Genomic DNA, 23,313 nt, shown 5'->3' with positions numbered 1-23,313 from the left:
CAGTTGGAGTTTTATTTTATAAACAGAGATCATATATGGCTGCATCATTGCAGTCAGGTGACTAGGAGCTCAGAGAATTTTTTCTCTAGATACTGGTTATGTCTGATACTATGTATAAAGACTTTGTCCCTCTTCTTGAGTATTCAAAGAGATTGTCATGCTGTGCAGCACGCCATCAGTGCTTAGTATTAAATTCCTGCCTTTTTAGATATTGTCTAAATATGATTGTCTTTACTTCTTTTGTTGGACCCTTTGCATGTTGTAACACGTATTAAGACATGAATGATGAGTATATTGTGTGAACTATGTGTAAACTACGTATCAGTTAAATCTGTTGTAAGATTTGTGTTGTAAGATCTGTGTAAGGAGGTGCTATGAAATATATGAGGTCATATGATCTTGTAGCACTGCGCGTATACTTTAGTCATTCATGATTGGAGGGCCTATGGATCTTATCGGGTCTTATTTTAATATTTTAGTTCACTTAATGAAATGCGAAGTAAGTGGAATGAAAAGATGCATTTCTACAGCTAGGAAACGAGAAACCTATCAGCACAGGAGAACATGGTTTCTGCTGAAAAAAAAGATTGCACTGACAAATATTAAAGGAATATTAAAATATTTCATAAGACTAGTTTCAGTGAAGTTCCGAGAGTCTTGAGATGTTATCATAATGCTTTGTTATTGTCCAATTTATTATGTAAGCTATGTCATTTTATTAAATGCAAACTAAATATCTCAAGATAAATATTGTAAAATATAGATACTTTAAAAAAAAAAGTATTAAAACTGTATTTTGAAAAATGGAATAAAAGCTAATTCACAATTTTTAAAATGAAGCTATTACTAAAAAATATTATGAGAATGTGAAGAAAACTTACAATTTTATCAGAGTTAAAACAATTTACTTTTTACTTACCCTTCACAGAACACTTTCCCTAGTTGTAGGAAGCAAAAGAGTATTTTCTAGTATGAGCTTACGGGTTGTCTGATCTTCTTGGTGTGGAGAATTTTTAATTTTCTGAATTTTTACTGTTTTATTCTGCTTACTATAGGCAACACGGAAGGAGATTGAGAAACGCCAAGGCAATCTTAAGAGCATTGGTGATTTAGGAGAAAATTTGAAGACAGTGATGAAAGGAAAAGAAAGTCTAGTGGAAGATAAACTCAGTCTCCTTAACAGTAATTGGATAGCAGTAACTTCACGTACTGAGGAATGGTTCAACCTGTTACTGGTAAGAAAAATGCGTTTGTGCCCACATGGGTAATATTGGCACTTGGTTGTAAGTGTTCATCCTCATATGATTGCTTTTTCTGGTGCCATAGAATATACTTATCTAATACACTGATACAAAGACAATCAGGTTTTTGTTTTTGTTTTGTTTTTTAGTATGTTGCATATATTTAAGATCAGACTCTTTACAGAGAGAGAGAGAGCTCTGTGAAGTCTTGTTTGTTAGCACTTCCCATTCTTGTCTTCCTGAGTGGTTCCTGGACTGTTTTTCTTTTTTCTTTTTCCTTTTTTTTTTTTTTTTTTTTTCTCTCCTGATGATTAAAATGTGTTTTTTGTTTGTTTGCTTGTTTTTACCAACGACCTAGACTCCTTGAATATGAATAGAATAAAAGAAGTATTGAAATCAGTTAAATTAAGTCTTGGTATTGATACCAACAGCTATGGCTGTGTTTGGCGACATTAACATTTCTGTTTGCAGCAATAGTACAGTTTGAAAGTAAGTCTCCACTTGCATGTTGTTTTGGTCCACAGAGTAGATGTGGTGTGGTTGAACTAGATTAATTTCAGAGGCAAGTAAATGAGAAGCCCTGCTTAACATATATCTAAGGTGCTCAAAATCAATGATTTAGTCCTTCAGGACTCCATGAGCCTCCTTTGGGCGTTATTATTTTTTTTTTTGGTGCATATTTTGGTGGGAATATGTTAAGGGGACCAGATTAAGCCTTTTCCAAACTAAATCCCTAAACCACATTTAATACAGGCTCGGGAGCCCCAGCTGCCTAGAACTACTGGTAGTCATAAAACTGCATCCTTCCTTTAAAGTGATTCTGTCATGAACAGATGATAGCTTGAACCCTTAAACGAAGAAGGTTTTCCAAAGAATTCTTTGGAAAATTTATGCTGTTCTTATTTCTGACAGAATGAGAATGTAGTTTCAACCCAGAGAAACAGAAGTGGTTGTAGAAATACAGTAGCCTTTATCAAGACTTGGCTTTTCAGAGCTTGATGTCTTAGAGCTTCACTGGAGAACCAAGTGGATCTGAAAATGCTTCTATGATGGATATGTAGCATCACTGCAGGGCTTCTTTGTCTGTAGGCAGCATGTAAGTGCAAGCATCTGCTGATGTCTGCTCTATCTGGAAGACTTAAGAATTTGATTCAGTGTGATGTAGGAGCTCAGCTTCAATGTAGAACTGATTATAAGAAACATATAATGGAGTTTATAGACTGGTATAGATATGTATCACTTTCTCTCTCTTCTCTGAATTCTTTTGTTAATATTTACTAGAACCCAGGATAAAAAAAACAATAATAATAAAAATAAAAAAAAATGTATAAGAGAAGGAGTTAGTCTTTTACAGATGTTAGAACAATGTAAAATACATGTATGTATTTTATTAAAATACGTTATGTATTTTATTAAAATACATGTATGTATTTGTAAAATACATGTGGTGGCCAAATGACAGTGATAGCAAAATCTTTGATCTCAAGTATGTGGTAAACATGTACTGCACAGGGATATAGTTCATCTGTAATTTTGAGTTGGATATGCATAGAACTCATTCTAGTGTGCTCACCAAAAAAGACAGGTTTTCAAATTTAAATATATATATATATATATCAGAATATATACTGATACTACAATAGCTTTTTATAAAGTAGAGTTGGAAAGCAGGGAAGTTCATTGAAATGTAAATAAAAGGTTTATATACAAAGTAAACTTTCTTGATTGTGATTTTGCAAGTGCATCTTTGTTTCAAACTTAGTTTCAGTTGACTTCAGTGGCTCTCAGGAAAGAGTTCTCTACCTGTTTTTGTGGAAATTTCTTTTAACCTTCAGTAGGTCTGGCTATAAGCTTCCTGTTCCTCTCAGCAGTTGCACCAAGCTGCAGATGCCTGTTTTTTGCTGTGACTGCATCACCATTCTGCTTGTCTCTTTGGAAGCTTCTGTCTCTCCTAGAATGTCTTTTCAAGGAAATAATACATATAAAGTGAAAGCAAACACATAAAATAGATTCTGTCCTTCACAAAACAAGCGGCTATTATATAAAATAGTCATAGTTTCATAATATATGCATGTTTGCCACAGTCGGCACACTTATGACTATTATTTCAGTTCTGATTACTTTTTTTGTATGCAGTATTTACCTTCTTCACATACAGGAATATCAAAAGCTCATGGAGGCTTTTGATCAGAAAGTAGCTAATGTCACGACTTGGATGTATCGTGCTGAAATACTGTTGGATGAATCTGATAAGCAAAAGCCCCAGCAAAAAGAGGAAATTCTTAAGGTAAAAAAAAATAAAAATGTGATTTTCTGGAAAGCATTAATTTTATTCTGAAAAGAATTATTTCAGAACTAGCATAGTTTGAAAGGTATCACAAATTGATTAACATTCTTTTCTCTGTGATAAAGCTGTCCTCTGGCAGCATGTAGATTTTTAATAAACTTGCACCACATATCAAAAGGTAAATCCCTGCAGAAATAAAACTGGATATGTTATTATGTCTTGGGGACTTCATGGTGCGTAGAACAGCATCTTATTAAATCTATGTTTGCTGAAAGATACTTCTTCTGCAGAGCTGGTTAAACACAAGCCCTTTTTTCTGTGTATTCATTTTTAGTTTGTTTGTTTTTGTTTTTGTTTTTTTCCTGTGATTCTTTTCTGGTATATATGGTATCTGCATTTGATATCTCTGCCATATGACTGTTATAATCCTCTAAATGCTGCTTGCATTGATGCCCATCCAACAACACAAACAATAATATCATATGGTGAACAAGCTGTGTAACAATGGGTTAGTCTATTGATCAGGAGATTTTATTTGGTTTGTTGCATCATTTGAACAACTGACGAAAAATTGACTTGTAAGGTAATTGTGACTGTTAAAGTATCTTATTTAAAACAACTTATTTGTTAAACAACTTCAAGTTGTGATCTATATGGATTTTTTTTGCTTCCAAAATCAGTGTGAAATTTTACCTTCTCTTGAACTCCGTGGTCATCACATGTTATCTGAGAAACAGTTTGAAAATCAAAATCAGAATTGTATTGCTGACACTAACATAATGATACCATTTACTAAAGAAAATCTTTACAAATTCCAAGGCAGTCATAGTTTCCAACTAGCACTTATGCAGAGCATAAATCAATGGCTCATTGATCTCAGAAGGATTTCAGAACAGATGTTAGTAGCAGGTTGAACAATTTTGCCACCTCAAGGTACAAAGCACAATTATTTTTGCCATCAATGCAGGTATATACTTGTATTGCACAAAGGCATTTCACAGTGAAACTCTCAGTGAAACTATCTACTGTAGTATGATATGGCTGCCCATACTGATCAACTGTTAAAATTATTATTGCAGAAGAAGTATTGTTTTCCTTTTTTTTTTTTTTTTTAATTTGTGATAGATTTATAGAAAAAAAAAAAAAAGAAAAAAAAATACTGGTGTTTATCCTGTCATTTTTCCCTACCTCCAGTATGAGCATGAACAGCAATGAGAACAACAACCGTTACATTGAGTTCTATAATGTGTGAGTTACGAACATAGAATCACAAAATGGTTTCGGTTGGAAGGGACCTTAAAGATCACCAGTTTCCAAACCCCCCTTGCCCGCACCTCCCACCAGACCAGGTTGTCCAAAGCCCCATCCAACCTGACCTGGAAGACTTTCATGGAGGGGGCATCCACAGCTTCTCTGCACAACCTGTTCCAGTGTCTTTACACAATTAGCAGCTCTTCTTACCTTTAGGGACATAAAATAATCGAGTGTACCCTCATATGCTGAGGATTGTATTATGGCAGATAAGAACCTGTCTAGAAATAATGTTCACCATTATTTTCCATTAGAAGATCTTCAAACAGATATATAGATACATTCCTGCTATAAATTTGAAGGGATGTATGTGAGAATGTTATCTAATGTATTTATACTGTATTTGCACGCTTATGCATAATTATCTGAATTTGCTTTGTGGTTTTGCTCCCTATTCCTTTGCACACTCTCTCTCTCTCTCTTTCTCTCTCTTTGCATTTATTACTAACTTCAAGCCCTGTCTCTTGCTCACGGACTGTAGCGCTTAAAGGCTGAGCTGAATGATATGCATCCAAAGGTGGACTCTGTGCGTGACCAGGCAGTAGACTTGATGACAAACCGTGGAGATCACTGCAGGAAAGTAATAGAGCCTAAACTATCAGAGCTCAACCAGCGATTTGCGGCTCTATCACAAAGAATTAAGAGTGGAAAGGTAGGAAGACTTGCTTCAATATGGAGATGCATACAAAATGGTATCTGTATAAGGTGTGCAGCTAAGACTACTTACAGGGCTTCAGTTTCTCCAAAAGCTAAGCTTTTAAAGGAAAAAATGAAAAACCTAGGAATGGACATTTTTTTTTTTTTAAATGTCAAAGGTGTCTTGTTTGTTTGTTCATTTGCTTGTTTGTGTTTGTTTGTTTGTTTTGTATTGAGGGACTTTTTCCATTATTACACAATCAGAACTGTTCACTGATTTTATATTAACATGTAATAATGGTTACCTCACTAACTTACAAAAATGAGTGTCATCTAGGAATTAATAAGATTCTTAATCTTTTCAAAGTTATATGAGTAGCCTGTTTTATGTACATTCATTTTGGGCAGCTAATTTTCATTAAATGCACAATTGAATATTTTTTTTATGTGAGGCTGTGACTCACCAAGATTTTATATATATATATATATATATATATGATATATGTGTGTGTGTATATGTGTGTGTGTGTGTGTGTGTGTGTGTGTGTGGATGTATGCATATGCAAGCATCAACTATACTTCAGCCGGTTGGTCACCTCTACAATTGGTTTGAGTACTTTACTGAACCTGAATTGAGTAAGGATTAGGGCATTTTTAGCCAAATTGTTATTCTGATATGGAACGAGGGAGGACATAAACTACCTTCTTTCTCCATTGTTTATGTTACCTTTATTGCGGAGAGCTATTTGGCAGATTAAAGCAGGCAGGTTGATACATAGGATAGTGGGAGTGCATGGATCCTCATCTTAAGTATTTGCTTGGCTAGTGTAATAGCACTGGAAATCAATGCACCAAAAGATCAGTGGCAGAGCGGGAAATAAGCCTTAAAAAAGCATAAGCAAGGAGACAGTTTTCATCTGCTACTTTGGGCTTGCATAGGGCTCAATGGCCTGTGTAACCAGCACATTCTTTGTGCATATTTGAGTTGATTTAGGTTTCCTTTGTGGAACAGAAAAGAGTATTTTCTATTAAAAAGCTTAATGAAAGAAATTATTAAGTAATGTTACTTATGTCAATGTTTGCTTGAAAACTTTAAAGTCAAGGGTACAGTTTGGGTTTTCTTTTCTTCAAAATGTTACCGAGTTGTACACTAGCAAACTGTAAAACTGAATAGTGGCATCATTACATTAACAAGTCATATTAATCTTAAATGCAAGGATTGCACAAAGGAGGATGTGCGAATACATCAGACCACTTTTTATGATCTCTCAGTTTGAGAAGTAGCATATGCCTTACTTTGATATTAGATACTGTTTTCTTAAAAAATATTCATTCTTGAAAATCAAGTTTTGTCTCATAACACATACAGAAAAATAAACAGCTGGATTGTTTATATCTGAGGTACTTTTGGCTGAGGTGAAAAGATTCTTTGTTTCATAATACGAGCAAGTTCTAACAACTGTCTGACAGTATTTTTTCATTTTTGCTAGCTAACTGGATTATTTGTAAACATTTTGCACTTCAGGGTAGCAAGTAGCTTCTTTGATTGAGAACAGAGTTACTGTCAGTGCTTGTTTTGACCAATCCAGTGTTTCTTTTATTAGATTTTATTGAATGGCAATAAGCAACCCATCTTTTTCAAAAGGCACACTACCTTTTCTTCACTGTTTTAACATAGATTCTAAGGTTCATAGATTCTAGTCTATGTGGATTCTACCCTCCATATAGACTATTGTGGGGGGTAGGCACTGGCCAGCACCTGAGCACCCACACAGCAGCTTGCTCAGTCCTCACTTCCTCAGCAGGACAGGATAAGAATAGGAAAACTGAAAGAAAGGAAGAAGTAAAACTTACAGGTTGAGACAATTTAATAGATTAAGAGAAGAGGGAAAAGAACATGTGACACAAAGGTGATCACTCGCCTCCCCCACACAGACTGACACAGCTAGTCTCTGATCAATGGCTGCCTTGGAAGTTGTACCCCACTTCTTCTTCGTCTCCCTTGTGATTTATTTATTTATTTATCTATCTATCTATTTATTTATTTATTTATTCTGAGCAGGACATTATATGATATGGAATACCCCTTTGTTCAAATCGTCAGCTGTCCCCCCTCCCAGCTTCTTTTCCAATCCTCAGCCTCCTTATCTGAGAGTGGGAACAGAAAAATGCTGTGCAAGCACTGTTTAGCAATAGCCAAAACATGAGTGTGTTAATCAAAAGTGGTCTAGCAGCAAGTACAAAACACAGCATTATATGGGCTGCTATGATGGAAGTTAACTCCTTCCCAGACAGACACAGTACAAGTGCATTTGAAAATGTACTATATATAATTGCTTCTGTAATATTAACTTGTTTATGTAGTACAAATGTTCACTGAATTCTGCATGGGGAAAGTAATATTCTTTTGTATTAGTAAAGCAATGTTAATTGCTTGACTAACCGACAACTACTTTTAGTTGTCATCTTTACTTTGAATATCTGAAATCACTGTTAATGTTACTACATAGAAATTCCTAGATTTTTATAACTTTTTCTTTGTCCACTTTGGGAGAAAACTATGTCTGGAAGTACGTGAATCATTAACACTTCAATAAAGTGACCTTTTTTAAGGTAAAAACTGTCACAGATTACCTGGGCCTTACACATCTCTTTCTCCTGTTATCTGCAGAGAACTTTCCTTCAAGAAGCCTTGTCATTTTGGTTCAGGAATTAGTGAAGTTCCCCAAACTTTAAAGGATTCCCAGACTGTGTTGTGGTACCTTTTTCCCGTGAGGCCTTGGAAGATGATAATTTATTTTATTTTTTCCCCTGTCAGCCATCAGTAGTATTTCAGCAGTTCCAGTGTCCTTTTCATTTGCCTAGTACAGAAGTAAAAACTGTAGACAGAGGAGGACGTCTTGGCACAAACTCTGTTGTGAAACATTTCTATTGTGAACATCTGCTATGTGCAGTACGCATCCTTCTAGCTTTTGCCATGCTCTTCCATATTTCTGTAAGCATCTAGGGATGGTATGTCCTTTGATAAGGTGATGTGAAACTATTATTTGTTTTAGGGAATGGTGGGACTGCCTGTAGATGATTTATCATTGATTTACTGTTTGCATGGTACACTCTAGCCTCACTAAAAGACAGGGAAAAAGATGCATGTACAGGAAAAGTGTCTTTAGAACATAGCCTACAAATGTCTTCAATGTGTCAACCTTCTCACTCAGAAGTTAAGATTGTGTAGGCAAAATGAGTTGGAATGGCAGCATCTCCCTAAGCTTTATACTCTATCTACTTAGTAAAATGAAAGTAGTCACTACAGCATATCATTTTAACTGTAGATTAGAATGCAGGGGACATTCTCTAGGGCCTTGGAGAATGGACAGCTAGGGTATGAATGACAAATATTATTTATAGTATTAGGTATTGCAAAAGATAGAGATGCACAGGCTTGTTTGTATTCTTGGCTATGTTACTGTCTTGCAGTATGCATTCGTAGAAAGGACAAAATTGCTGGTTTGTCCGCTAGTGATAGTCTCGTGGCTTGGTTTGTCCACCTGTAGGGTCCTACTTCCCTTTATTGGATGAAAAATTAGTAGTGGTGATATTGCACTTCTGTTTGTGTGCTTGTTTGTTTTACATGTATTATTTATTTATTTTTGGTTTATTCATACTTAGGTAGAATTATTCACTCTGCAATGAAATTGAAAAAAATCAAGAGGATAGTAAGCTCATAATCTATTTTCAGTCAATTCTCATCTTTTTGCAAATTATGTTTTCAAATACTAACAAGTATCAGTATAATAGTGAAGTAAATAAGAAATGGTATGTAAAGTCAATAAACTGTAGTGCATAATTGTTGTATCCTGAATTAATAAAATGAAGAGATAAGTAGATCATTGCGTACCGAGATTTAACATTTTTAAGTTTTTGTTGTTGTTGTTGTTTTTGTTTGTTTTTGAATTTAATTCAATTACTGGAATTTCAATTATCCTTTTTCCTCCCATTAACATTTTTTGTTGTTTTGTTTTTAGCATCTGCCAGAGATCTGTAATTTTATTAGTTTTATTAGTTGATTTCTCTCTTATTGAGATTTAAGTACTTTTGAAGACATCCTTCAGAGCATTTGAGAAGAAATTACTGTGTAGTTTGCTATTATTTCTACCTCAGTTGAAGTGGTTGCTGAGTGTAGTTCTGTGCTTCTTGATGAAAATTTGTGAGCACAGTATGATTATATTTATGACAAATATCATACATTATTATATTTCCATTAATGTGCAGAAGTGTCCAAAATCTTTGTCATTAAAATGATCAATAAGATTCAATTAAGGTGTTTTTACTCCAAGACTTCTACCTTATCTGTAAAACAACTGAAAATATTTTACAGATCATCTGACTCTAGATGATGTCTTGTCTCTCTTGTTTTACTGAATAATTTTGATTGTTATCGTCTTGATAACGAACTTATGCTCTGTAATAAATGCCAATAGTGGGAATAGTAATAGAAAAGTGATTAAAAGTAGACAGTTGTACATCTGAGATCGTAGAGCATAGATCATAAAGCATTACTTGCCTTTTAAACCTAAATTTTGTGCCAGAATCTTCAAGTAATTCTCTCTTGTTCCTGCATTTAAATTGTTCAAAGAAGATTTTTTCTGTTGATCCTTTGCGATGCACCTAATAAATATGTTGCATATTATAATATGCAACAACCTATCCACAGGCACTGTGGATACTACTCAGGTAGCAGGTAGATAAAGGATAGTGTATAAGTGGATCATTTTTAGAGTTTAAAACTGAATGCTAAAGTAAACCACCCTAATTTATATTGTGATTCATTTTGGAGGAATTGTGTCTATTTTACTTGGTTGAAATTTTTTTCTACCTCAATTTTTGTTGAGGCTTTTTTGAAACAAGTGCTTTTAGTGCAGGTTTTGTTTTCTGGTTTGTTTGTCTAGGATGTCACAGAGCATAATCTTTGCATAATCTTATGCAAAGATTAGCTGTCTTTTGTTTTGAGATGGATGCTGTATAATTAACCTGGCATTTTTGCTATTCTTTTTGACAGAACCATGATTTTAAAACACTGAAACAAATTATCATGAAATTGTTCTCAATTGGTAGTAGTAAGTGGTTATTCATCTGAATGGATTGCTTGTTGCTGTATAATTTCTGACAAATCACATTTAGCCAAGTAGAGTCAACATTTAATTTTTTAGACAAATTGTCATGTTACACTGCTTATCTGAACCTATTTTTACACACAGATGTGAGAATATCAAATTTTAAAAAAATATATTCACTCACCACAGAATTCTTGTATTTTCCTACATGAAAAATCTAGACTATCATTGAACACTGATCTTTATTTATGTGGGTAGTTTGAGTTGTATGGTATAGATGATTTTCCATAAGATAAAAAAATGACTGTTGCTGTAGTTATACGGGGTAAAACAGATGTCTCTTCTGGTTTATGTTTCTAACAAAGCTATTAAATATGAAATTTAAGTAGTCTCTGTATTTTTCCCATTTTAGCCCTTCATTCCTTTGAAGGAATTGGAACAATTTGACTTCGATATACAAAAATTGCTTGAACCACTGGAGGTTGAAATTCAGCAGGGGGTGAATCTGAAAGAGGAGGACTTCAATAAAGATATGGTAATTTGGTTGAAATGGAAGTCTGAGTGAAGTAGGCAGGGAGATGAAAAAGACATGGGTGAAAATGAGAAACTTCCATATTTGTATTAAGATTTTGTGATATGACTTGGACAAAATTTTATTGTGTTAATATTATAAATTCAAAGTTTCCAAGTTAGTTTATTAGTTAAAAGTTTTATTGGTAAGATTACAGTAAATTTTATAAGAAAAACATTTTCCAAATGTTTTTGAAAACACTAAGCACAGCAGAAATATTACCTGCAATGTCCTATACAGGACAGTATTACAGATCAGGGAATGAATACCAAAATCTCTGTAGCAGTATACAGACAATTAAACTCAGCATGTTGTATCTAATTGGGCAACATAGTAAGTTCAATGAAGACAAAGGCTAGGTAATGACCGCTGAGAGAAATGGAACGTGGGCAGATTAGTTCTTAGCAGATCTGATCATACCATCTATTGTGAATAATATTTGTGGATGTTGCAAGTTTTATTACTTACGATTGCTATTTGTGAGTAGTAACACCATGTGTGAATATTCAAAAAAAGAAAAAAATCACACAAAAAAAGATGAGAAAATGCTGCTGTGCTTTGCTACTGTTGCCACTGTTGTGTGTTCTCTCCAGAGTGATTTTCAGAGGAATGACATTTCTTGCATGGTCATTGACAGAAATTCATCTTTAGGATAAGATGAATCCTCAGCAAGAACAAATGTGAATTTATTTACAAGCAATATAAAAAATTGGTATTACTTTTCTGTTAAGGGAATTTTTCAAATGTAGCTATCTCATATCAATGCTGAAAGGAAATCTTTATATAAAAAGATTTGTATATATTATATATAAATACATATTTATATTTTTTAAATATTTCATATGTATATTACTTTATATATTATTTTTTTCAAGGAAAAACATAAGCAGTTTGAGGTAGTATTCACTGCAATGATAAATACTAAGTGAATGTTCCACCAAATACTAAGGGTAATGTTCCACTGCTTCAGCATATTTTGTTCTGTTTCTTTACATGGAATGTTTAGCATATTTCAAGAGATAACTGTCTCCAAATCTGTGGTATAGACTTAGTTCCTGTGTAAAAAGTGCATAGTGCATATTCAATAACAGAATAGGTGTTCTGAATTGTGATAATGCTATTGTATGAAATGCTTAGGAATCACATGGTCCCCTAGCATACTGGTAATTTCAGTGACTACTGTCAATTATGTAGAATATTTTACATCTATCTATTCTTTCTGCTTTAAAGTAAAAAATACTTAACCTTTTTGCTGTGAATGTTTTCATCACGTTATCCTGGATGCTCTGTAAGATCTAATGTCAAACGTGTAGGTGTTCAAATGCTGTTTACTTGTACCTCTCAAGTTAAAAGTTATTGGGTCTTCAGTGTAGAACCACAAGTAGCTCTTAGATGTTTACTTTATCAGAGGAAGTGTATGTTTATATGTCCAGATCTCCTAGTACTTAAGTAATAGATTAAATGCCCATTTTACCCGTTTTTTGTTGTTGTTGTTGTTTTAAATCAGAGTGAAGATGATGAGAGCACAGTGAAAGAATTGCTGCAAAGGGGTGACACACTTCAAAAAAGAATCACAGATGAGAGAAAACGGGAGGAAATAAAGATAAAACAACAGCTGTTGCAGACTAAACATAATGCTCTCAAGGTATGAGAGCCACAATTATAAACATATGCAACTAAAACTGTTTTTTGCTTCATTTCAGGGTAATGCTCTGTTAAGTTAAATGGATGCTCATTACTATTTAGAGATAAGTCATTTGAAATTATTCATCTATAAACATATATTTGCCTCTACAATTCTCTTGATGCCTTGGAAAGACATTTTAAATATCTAGTTTAACAAGTGCTGTTTTGTCTTTAGTGTTACAACCAGGAATTGCCAATTGGACTGCAGTGATAATACTTTGATAATACTTTTTTTTTTTTTTAACATTATGCATGTTTAGGTTTCTCCAACAGCAGTGAAGACCTTAGCTACAAAAAGACCTCACGAACTTAGATTTTCAGTTTTAGAACATACTCGTTGCAACGAATAAGTTGTTTTAATAGGTGTTTTAATTCTTTAGGGAAAAAAAAAATAAAAATTACCTTGTCCTCTTTCAGGTGGAAAAGTACCTCCAGCCTCTTTAAAATAGTGAGTGATAGGGTAGATGGTAATATCAATAGACCTAGCAGCTAAGAGGCTGAAAAAAATAATGTATCTAAATTCTGTGTTATTTCAAAGCTGGAAGGAGGTATAACCATATGATACTGTACCTAGAAACATCTATAATGAATCCTATTTGGACAAGCTGAGAGATGTAATTGGGAGTGTCATCCTCCCAGGGAAAAATAAAAGTGAGGAAAGGAAGAATTTTGTAGATGGAAGGTCACCTTCCTCCACTTACCTGGAGGCAAAGCTTCTGGCTACTGGAACAGAATTTTTCATCTTTCTGGCAGGAATAATTTTTCTTTCTCTTGAAAATTTTCACGTAGTTCTTTCTGTTTCCAGGAGCATGGTCTGGTTATGCTTACTATCACTTATTTTCAAGCAGCATATTTTTTTTCCTTTGGATTTCATTTCATGGTTTTGCATATCTCTGTGAATTTTATAAAAGAATAGCAGGAATATATATATATATATATTTATTTATTTATCCACATTTAGAATAAATCTATTAAGTTTGTCTTGGACAACATAATTTCTTCTAAGGAGAAACAAGAAAACTTTTTAGAGATAGTCTGTTGACCAGATCCCTACTGTCTGTTTTTATGGAATAGAGCGATTGACTTTCATTTGGGTGGCTCATTTAAGGCATTCAGCTTTGTCAAATAAAATTCAAGAATGGTTGTAGCAAATTATTCCAAGTACTTTTTATCTAAAATATGTAAGTATTTTTTTCAAGTTACTTCTTAAGAAGAAGTTATAGCAGTGAAAATATTTTCTGAATTCTCATGAGAGAAGCTAAACTGTTAATGCAAATTCAAATAGAATATATTTAATAATGCAAGAAAACAACATTTTTGAATATCCTTTTACAACAAGTTTTAACACTTTTATAAAGCTGAGTCATAAACACTTTTGGTGTGTAAATGATCTTTACTTTAGAAAAAGGAAACCTGTTATTACATACATTTCTGCATTTAAATGATTTTCTTTTGAATAGCTACAGAATTTGCATGCAGGCTAGAATTTCACAGGAGACCACAAAACAAGAAATCCCACTTATAGCTAGATAACAGGTGGGCTGTGTTTCCATCTTTCCAGTAAGTATTTTGAGAAGTGTATTATATATAAGAATATTGATATTTAAGTCTTAACTACTCTAAACATTGGTGACTGTCTCTGGCTTATTCAGCTACATTTAACAGATAAAAATAATGTTAAACTGATGAAAATACTCTGTGTTCAAGTACTTACATACTTGATTTAAATATCAACATCTAATTAAAAAATAGTGGCATAATTTTCAATTTTTCCTTCAGTATGCACACATGCCAATTCATATTTTATAAGCCTTTAATTGATATTCTAATAATGTCTGCACTGTGAACAGGACTTGAGGTCTCAAAGAAGAAAAAAGGCTTTAGAGATATCTCATCAGTGGTATCAATACAAGAGACAGGCTGATGACCTAATGACATGGCTGGATGACATTGAGAAAAAGTTAGCCAGTCTACCAGACCACAAAGATGAGCAGAAGCTAAAGGTAATGTTTTGGGATGACAATGGTAGATCTTTTTGAGTGATAATTTCTTAATTTAAAAGATGGAAATAAAACAAATATTCTAATAGATGTAGAGAATTATCAGTTCAGTACTTTATTTCTGATTTATATAAAGCAAACAATAACAGTTTGTATTCAAATTAACATTTCTTTGTTCTGCTATATCTTGTATTTGTTTGTTGTATGGATTGTTACATAAATTATTTGAAACACAGTAAATATTTTTTTTTGTCAATATGGAGTGTGCAATGTATTATGAAGCATTTTTTTTAGTAAAAATTGTAATTGATTTTATGTATCTTTGTTCCAGATGAACAAATGACTTACCGATATATGGATGACCTCTTTCTCATGTTAGCACATTCATTTTCATCAGAACATATTCACATGTCACTGTCAAACTCTATAGATTTATTTACATGCTGTCAAAGGTTTTCCTAGTTTATTTTGCATCGTGTTTCTTTGCTTCATTCTCTGTTGAGTTTCCCACAGAGTAAAATAGGAGTTAAGTGATAAGTTAAGGGTTCAAATAACATATTTGTAAACCGTCCAAACACTGTTTGTCCTGAATATGCTGAGCCTTACTGATAAAAAAATAAAATTAAAAAAAATAAAAATAAAAAAAATTCTCCAATTGCCCATCACAATGTAGCAAGAATCAGGAAGTGGAAACTGTTGGCCTTTGCTAACTAGTTTTCAGTGTGTTGTAGTTGTTAGTTTATCTACAGCCCGTCTCCAAGGGGGTTCCTCAATCTCAGTTATTTTTGCTTTGTTTAACTGTAAGATAACAAATAGCTGTACATTTTAATTGCAACAATAAAATTGAAGTGGAATTTCTGACAGAATTTTTTTGCTAATTTTAAGTTGATTGATCTAGTTAGCTAACTGTCCTGGGCCCTGTATTGATTTTGCTCACTAGGAGATTGATGGAGAATTGGAGAAGAAGAAGGAAGATCTGAATGCGGTGCACAGGCAGGCTGAACGCTTGTCTAAGGATGGGGCTGCAAAAGCAGTGGAGCCAACCCTGATACAGCTCAGCAAGCGCTGGCAAGATTTTGAGAGCAAATTTGCTCAGTTTCGAAGACTCAACTATGCAGAAATTGTGAGTTGTTACTGGCAAACCCATATGTTTGCAACTGCTACTACTAACAGAATCCTACTAACATTGAGAGCTTCAGGGTCAGTGTCAACTCTTCAGATACTAATAAGAAAAACAGTATTGTTTGCAACTGGGGGAATCTTTATATTCTAATACAGTAGTTCTCTGTTTTGGTCTTAAAATTGCCCTTAAGTTACATTAGCCAGTTACAGAAAACTCAGCAATGAAAAGCTCGTGTTTATTTCTGTTGCCTCATTATTTTTCCATAACATTTTCCAGTTTAAAAAAGTCAGTTTGCCATGCATGTATTTTGTTCAGTAAATGTGCAAATCAGAAATAATGTTATTTTCAAACTACCCATCCCATGCCAATTTTAATTGTTTTTTAATTTATCCATGATACATATTATACCTAGAGATATAGAAGAGATTAGAAAATTTCTTCTTGCAATATGCATACATGGCCTCTTCTTCAAATGCTTGAAGAAGTGTTTTCAAATCCTTGAAAAGGAATGTTTTGCAAGAAACTTTTAAATAGTTTTAGATTGAACGGGATGAAAACATCATTTTCTGAGCCAACTTAATGTCTTCTGATTTTCAAGGGTTTAATTATATATAAAATACAATTATTCTTACTAGTTTATTTATGCTTCAGTAACTGGATAAATAAAATGTAAATAAGCTGTCACCATTCCAGGCTTATGATCAAAAATAGATACTGGGCAAATTATCCATTTGGAAGGTTGCAAAAGATTGGTTTGGCACTCATATAGCAGGTTTTGCTTGCCATTCCTACTACTGTGCTTATAGTCGTTTGACCTTTTGATTTTATAGGACTTAACAGAAGTTTTATAACTGTTTGATATCAAGTAAGTTGTTGCATTATGTGCTCTTCTGAGGTCTTAAAAAAGCTAGTGGAAAAGAGGTGTTTTAACAAAATATAATTTTAATTATTCTTAAATAAATAAAATTTATCTCTTGACTACAGAGAGTCCGTATTAAGAGGACAATGAATATCTAAAACCAAAAAGTGTTATTTCTATTTTATATGTGGTTAGTTATGTTTTAAAAAAGAAAAAGACTTCCAAAAATCAGCAATAATGTATACACCCTTTTTGTCAATACAGCCCTCTGATGTACTGAGTCTATATATGTAGTCTGTACTAACCCTTATTTATTTTTAATTTTTCTACTATTAAGTTATGTAATTTATATATAAAAACAGTAATTGGGATAGCTATGCAGTTAATGGAAACAACTGGAGAAACATTAACTTTGGTTTGTATATTATTAAATCTTGTTCCATCTGATTACTCTTTTCAGTTTACTATGGTTTATATTAAAGTTGATGGATGTAATCCATTGCAAATCATTTTATTGGCGTGGAGCTAGAGCAGGCTTCACTTTGTTTTGTAAATAAGTTCTTTTTTTTAATAATGAATATATTTGTGTTGTGTTTTTTTTTTTGATAGGAAAGAAATAAGAATGTACAGTTTATACAAATATGTTTTTATATCACCTAATATATATATCACCTATATCACCTACCATGACAGTAAACAAGTATATCCATTAAAAATGTCACCAGCAGGATATATTAGCATATGTACTTTTAAATTGGTCACTGGAATACAGTCATTGACATTAGTGATGTAACCATTACATGTATTTTTATTGTTAAAATATATTATTTATATAATACATTTATATCTCATACTAATTAAATGTTTAAGTATTCTTTATATTTCATGCAAGAAGACTACTTGTTAATATTTATCTGTGGAATGAGGACATTATTCAAAGAAATGTACATGGGTACAGGTGTACAGTAATATAATTACTGTATACTTTTCATTTCTCATTAAAAATACCCATCTCTATTGACCATGTTGGTCTAACATATGACATATGGTAGAAGTTTCACAGAAGCTACTGAAACTGGTGAGAGGCAGTTTATTTTCATGGCTCAAGTCACAATGATGAGAAGTGCAAGACTTGTTACAGTTTTAATTTTGGCTTTGCTGAATCATTGAAACAAAGTGAATTTCTTGACTTTTTTTTTTCTTTCTTTTTTCAAAGAAAGTACCTACCTCACAGGGATGTTGTGAGGATTAGTTAACTGTTTGTTCAAGATCTGAAAATACAAAAGAAAAACAAAAACTGTTCACTTGAATACATTCATATGCCAGCAAAAATAATCTTTGCAGAGATTTTATTTTTTAACCACCAACTGAATAAAACCATATAATAAAAATATATAAATGAATTTATTTTAAAAGAGGAAAAAAAATAACATTTCTGCATTTTCCATTTGTAATTAATGATGTATACAATAATATTTAATAATTGAAAGTTGTTGTTATAAAGCAGTGAGGTACTGTATATCTTTCAATTTCTTGTGATTCATTGAATAAACTTAGCAAGATGCTGCCTTTAAATATGTGGCTTGATGACAGAATTGCTCATTTCTTGTTTGTTGGAGCTAACATAATTCTGATATCAAAATGTGAAATTAGAATAATCATGTTCCCCCTGACTTTACTTTTCACCCATTTTTGTTGGGAAGTTCTGTTAAAAGGATACGTAACAATATACATGTAAGAATTGATTCTCGCTATCATGGTAAATTCTCATAAAATTTTGCTTCTTTCACAGATATGTAGTAGTCAATATCCAGCAACAATCTGACAAATATATACATGTGTATGATGTATGATATAGAAGATTTATATGATATATATATCTGTATATACATAAAAAGGAATGTTCTGTGACCAATTTATTTGGTATGATGTAGTTGAGAACAAACTTAAAAGATAAAGCAAAACTATATTCCGCTACACAAAAAGCTTAACTTTTTTCCTTTTTTACCTCAAACACCAAATGTTCTTTTTAATGCCAATTTGAGATATAATTTAATTTGGTATAAGTTAATTTGGTCACATGAAAAATTTCAGTGTAGTATGTAATTCTTTAGTTAAAATAAGGTTTTATTGTAATAACAGATTAAACTTGATAAATAAGCAAAGCTGCTCCAAATTCCATTGAATGGGACAAAGTTACTGGTGTTCATGTTGTTTTAAGAGTTTTTTTCTCCCACATAGTGTTTTTATATGTATATGGAAAAATAAATTGTGGGCAGAAAATTCAGTTTTTAGTGTGTGGCAAATTTCAGATTCCTTTGTTAAGAAAAGCTTAGAGTCGTCTCTGCTAAAAATTAAAATGATGATTAAACCACCAAATCCCAGTGAAATTCATGTAAGCTGAAGATGCTTTTCAAAAACCAAGCCATTAATGTTTAATGCTAGAGCAGTATGCACTTTTGAATAATAAAATTGCATATCTGTTTTACAAAAATGAGAGTAATAATATTAGGGAGGTACAGGGATATTTATTTCTAGACAATCTTTGCTGAATCTAAAATCACTAAGATTTCACAGTCACAGTCTTTTAGAAAAGATACCAGTCCCCATTGAGACAGTCTAAACCTAAATCTTCCTAAATTATTTATTTATTTATTTTTACAATACTTTGTCATTATTCCAGGGTGATAAAATGATATATTTTCAGAGAAAAAGCTAGATTCACGTAGTTTAATTCAAATCTGGATCAAAATCATTTATTGGTATATGAATTACTCATAAGTGATTACATTTGTTTTAGTTAATGCCCGTGTTATAGATGTTTTTTTCAGTGCTTTCATTTCAGCAGTCTATGAGCATGCTTATGTTTAATCAGTTTAGACTTGTTTTTGTTGCAATGACTGAGATTACTCTGCATGAATACTGAAGGCCTTTATCTTTACAAAATAAATATTTTGTGAGATGAACATAGGTGCAGAACCTACAATATAAATTCTTATTTTATATGTCCTATTACCATATTTTATCAAGTTATCCAAAATTCTTTCTGCTTTCATGTACTTTTATTTTTTCTGTCTTGGGTGAACTATGTATGCTGTTAGTAGTAAGGCAGATATTTTTAGGACAGGAAGAATATTATTTTTGCAACCTAGTAACAACTGTCAAAATTATATACATATAATATGCCAGTGAAAAAATAGGCTTACATCATTTTAGTAATTTCATTGGTGACAAAAATATATATATATATATTCCGATATATATATATATCGGAATTTATGTTAATTTTATTTCTGAAATATATGGGCCTGGATTTTGGCCATCCTGGGAACAATAATAAAGTTGATCAAAAGATAAACATCAAGAGAGAGTGTTTTTCATACCAATTAGACTGTGTGATCCACAAGAATGTGAATAAAGAAAATAACTATACAAAATAATTATTTATGTCTGCAAGGTAAGTGGTTTAGACTGAACAGTTAAATGTAATTACCTGCTACATGAACAAAATACCAGTATTGTTAGTACTTACTATGAAACAGATATCGTAAATTTCATTTTCCAAATAAAATATATTTTTCTGTTAAAGATTCTATAAAGCATTCAAACTACTTGTCTCCTAATTGGGTGATCATTTAGGTGTGAGAGTATGTGATCAATTTCTGGAACCAGGTTAAGGGCTGATCAAGTTTACATCTGAAATTCAAGAGTTTGAATTAAATTGAAGAGTTTCACTCTTTTAAGGGCATCTTCCAGTTTTCAATTAGTATTTCCCTGTGGAGCTCCATTTTCTTCACTTAAAGAAATCTAAGCTTGTTTTTACTGTTAACATATGTTTACCTATACAAATATTTTCTAAAATATAAACCCAACATTAACTGAAATAAATCTGTCACAGTTAGATAAACACAAAACTTGGTGTCCTAATTATGTGTCTTCATCCAAATAATGTGAATTCTTCAGTGCTCATGTGCTATTATCATTTTAGGTCATTCAGTTGTCACAACCAGCAGCATTGGAATGAAATGAGTATTTTCTCTTATCATTATTTAATTATTTCTTTCAGTAAATGAACTAGTAATGGGTGCCAAAAAGATGGGAAAATCTAATTTGTCTTTACTGGCATGAGGAGTTGGGGAGAGGATAAAATGAAGAGTATTAGAAAAGCAAAACAAGAAAATACCTACTGGAAAAAAAAGACAAGAACTCTATAGTGATGGATCAGAATACAGTTTCTGTTTCATGTTTGTGCATTGAAGGTCTCAAGGACTGGACAAAGGTGATCCTGTGACACCACTGAACTTCTCTGACATTTCCAGTGGCAGCTGTTTAAACAAATAGCTTTACACAGTACAGCTAAACACTGGCCTTTTTTGACTGTGGTCTGAGAGGAGTGGGGATGAATGTGAATCTTTGGGAAGAGAATCACATCTCTTTACATGAGTTTTCTAGCATCCATCAACATGGAAATTTGTAAACATTACTATTAGAAAATTCATTTAAAATAATTTAATTCTATTTCAAATACTTCTAGTTTTATGTCTAATCTAGGATTCAGGCAAGAAAGCTAGAGGAAGTACACTGAATTGGATGTACAATGTATTGGATGTAGCTGAAGAGGAGCTAGCTTTAAAGGTTCATTTTAAAATGCACTTTGCCTTCTCTGTGTCTAAGATGAATACTTACACTGTCATGGTAATATAGGTGAAGATCACCTATAGCCTTAGAAGTGGAACAATCTGCTATAGTATTTTGAGTTTTATCCTATAGTGATTTTTTCTTCTCTCTTATTTGCTTATTAGTGCTGTATAATATTCACTATCTTCACTGCAAATCTACAATATTTTAATAGAGTGAAGTTAAAAAACAAAAAACAAAAAAACACGACGATGACAGAACTTTACAGAAAAGTTTTTTCTCTGCTTTCATTGTTATAATCTTTAATGAAGTGATCTGAATTATATTCCATAAATTGAAAGAGAAACTCAACACCTTTAACTCATCACATGGCAAAAGTCTTGCCACAACTTGTCTAAGGTTGCCTTAGGATCCTGTCTTTAAATTATATGAAGTGGTTATTAGAATATAGTTTTAACCATGTCACAGTCTTTTCTTATTGTTCTCTGTATTGTAGAGATGGAAACAAGACTGGCAGCCTTTGGTTATGGAATCATGTGACAACATAGTTGTCTCTCCTTTCATTTTTCTTTGGCCAAAATAGCATTATCCCTGTATAATATTTCCTTCCTTATAATTACTTAGCTATTGAAAAAACAAACCAGCTAATTGCCATCTTATTTTCACTGGTATGTCGTAATTTATTAGCATAATAAATTACATGGTGAGGAATTTACTGTCAAAATTACTTTGTTGTACTATTGAATTAAATAATAAGGGGAAGGACCTGCTGCAGAGTGATCTGGCCCTAAGTGACAGTATCTTTTTAAGAGATGATGTTCATCTCCTGTCAGCAATTAAGGATGTCAATGTCACTTACTCTTTTTTTTTTTTTCTTTTTTAATGGATGTATCTGAGTACATTTATAAAGGTGCGTGTCAAAGTAAATTTCTATATGTGCATTATGATTGTTTAATATCTATGTAAGTATATTTAATTACAGCTGGATTGACACCAATTTCATGCATGTTATTTTAAAAAATCAGTCTAACTGAAAAACTTATCATTTTGCATATTCTCAGCTCTACAAATTTATATTACCTTTTCTGTGAAGAAATAAATAAGGAAAATAATTAGGTAATGCTTTTTAACATATCTGGAAGGTGACACTGTTTGAGGCTTAGGATCTCACTTTTTGAAGCTGCTAGCACTATAGCTGTTACACTATAGTGGTACTTTAACGGTATTTTTAGTTTATTTTCTAAATTATCTCAACAAACAATTGACATGTAGTTATCATAAATATCTTCAAAAATAGTATCACAAAGCAACAGTGAATTTAAAAATGTATTCATCAATTTAGACATCAAATGAGCTGCATTCTAAAATATCTATGTTTTATTTAAAAACATAAATAAAACATGTTTTATTTAATATATGTTCCTCAGTGGTCAGTCCTCAGATTTACAGATACAATTCAGAACAGTCCTGCAGACTGTTTCATGCAGAGGTGACCATGGCACCTCTGCTGTCTTAATAAGTCAGACACTACTATGTTCAACAAAATTTTATGCTAGGAAGGCTGCCCACTAGCATAACACGTAGAAGCTTGTTCTGTCACAATCTATGCTGTTTCTTCTCTATACTGTCCTAGAGAAACAGTTTCGAAATTCTGTTTTGATGAAAAATATTTCAAATTTCCTTCCATTCTTAAGGTTAGCTTCTGCTGCGTGGGAGAATATGAGTGTATATTGCTGGTTTAACAACCTATAGACACTGTCACAGTTGGTTACAAGGATATAGGACTGTGTAGAAGAACTCAATTTTCTAAAGTGTCAATTAAATACTTCCTTAAGTATTCCTTAAAAAGT

The 23,313-nt window shown here is 32.5% G+C and overlaps 1 protein-coding gene across 10 annotated transcripts in view; it reads left to right on the top strand.

Moving 5' to 3' along the window:
- Positions 1-23,313, top strand: part of DMD (dystrophin) — a 1,234,381-nt gene that overhangs the window by 568,030 nt on the left and 643,038 nt on the right. For 8 of the 10 annotated variants that reach the window (XM_084305928.1, XM_084305932.1, XM_084305930.1 and 5 more), the window contains 7 exons: positions 1,056-1,235; positions 3,400-3,528; positions 5,321-5,491; positions 10,999-11,121; positions 12,665-12,802; positions 14,694-14,846; positions 15,784-15,966. In XM_084305928.1, the coding sequence (XP_084162054.1) occupies positions 1,056-1,235; positions 3,400-3,528; positions 5,321-5,491; positions 10,999-11,121; positions 12,665-12,802; positions 14,694-14,846; positions 15,784-15,966 (1,077 nt within the window). Of the gene's footprint in view, positions 1-1,055; positions 1,236-3,399; positions 3,529-5,294; positions 5,492-10,998; positions 11,122-12,664; positions 12,803-14,693; positions 14,847-15,783; positions 15,967-23,313 lie in introns of those variants that run through there. The other 2 variants (XM_084305933.1, XM_084305934.1) reach the window with 2 other exon arrangements.

Source organism: Netta rufina, assembly GCF_964035555.1.
Source record: "Netta rufina genome assembly, chromosome: 1".
Classification (NCBI taxonomy): domain Eukaryota; kingdom Metazoa; phylum Chordata; class Aves; order Anseriformes; family Anatidae; genus Netta; species Netta rufina.
Note: the sequence above shows the minus strand (reverse complement) of the source record. Positions and strands in the feature narration are given on the sequence as shown.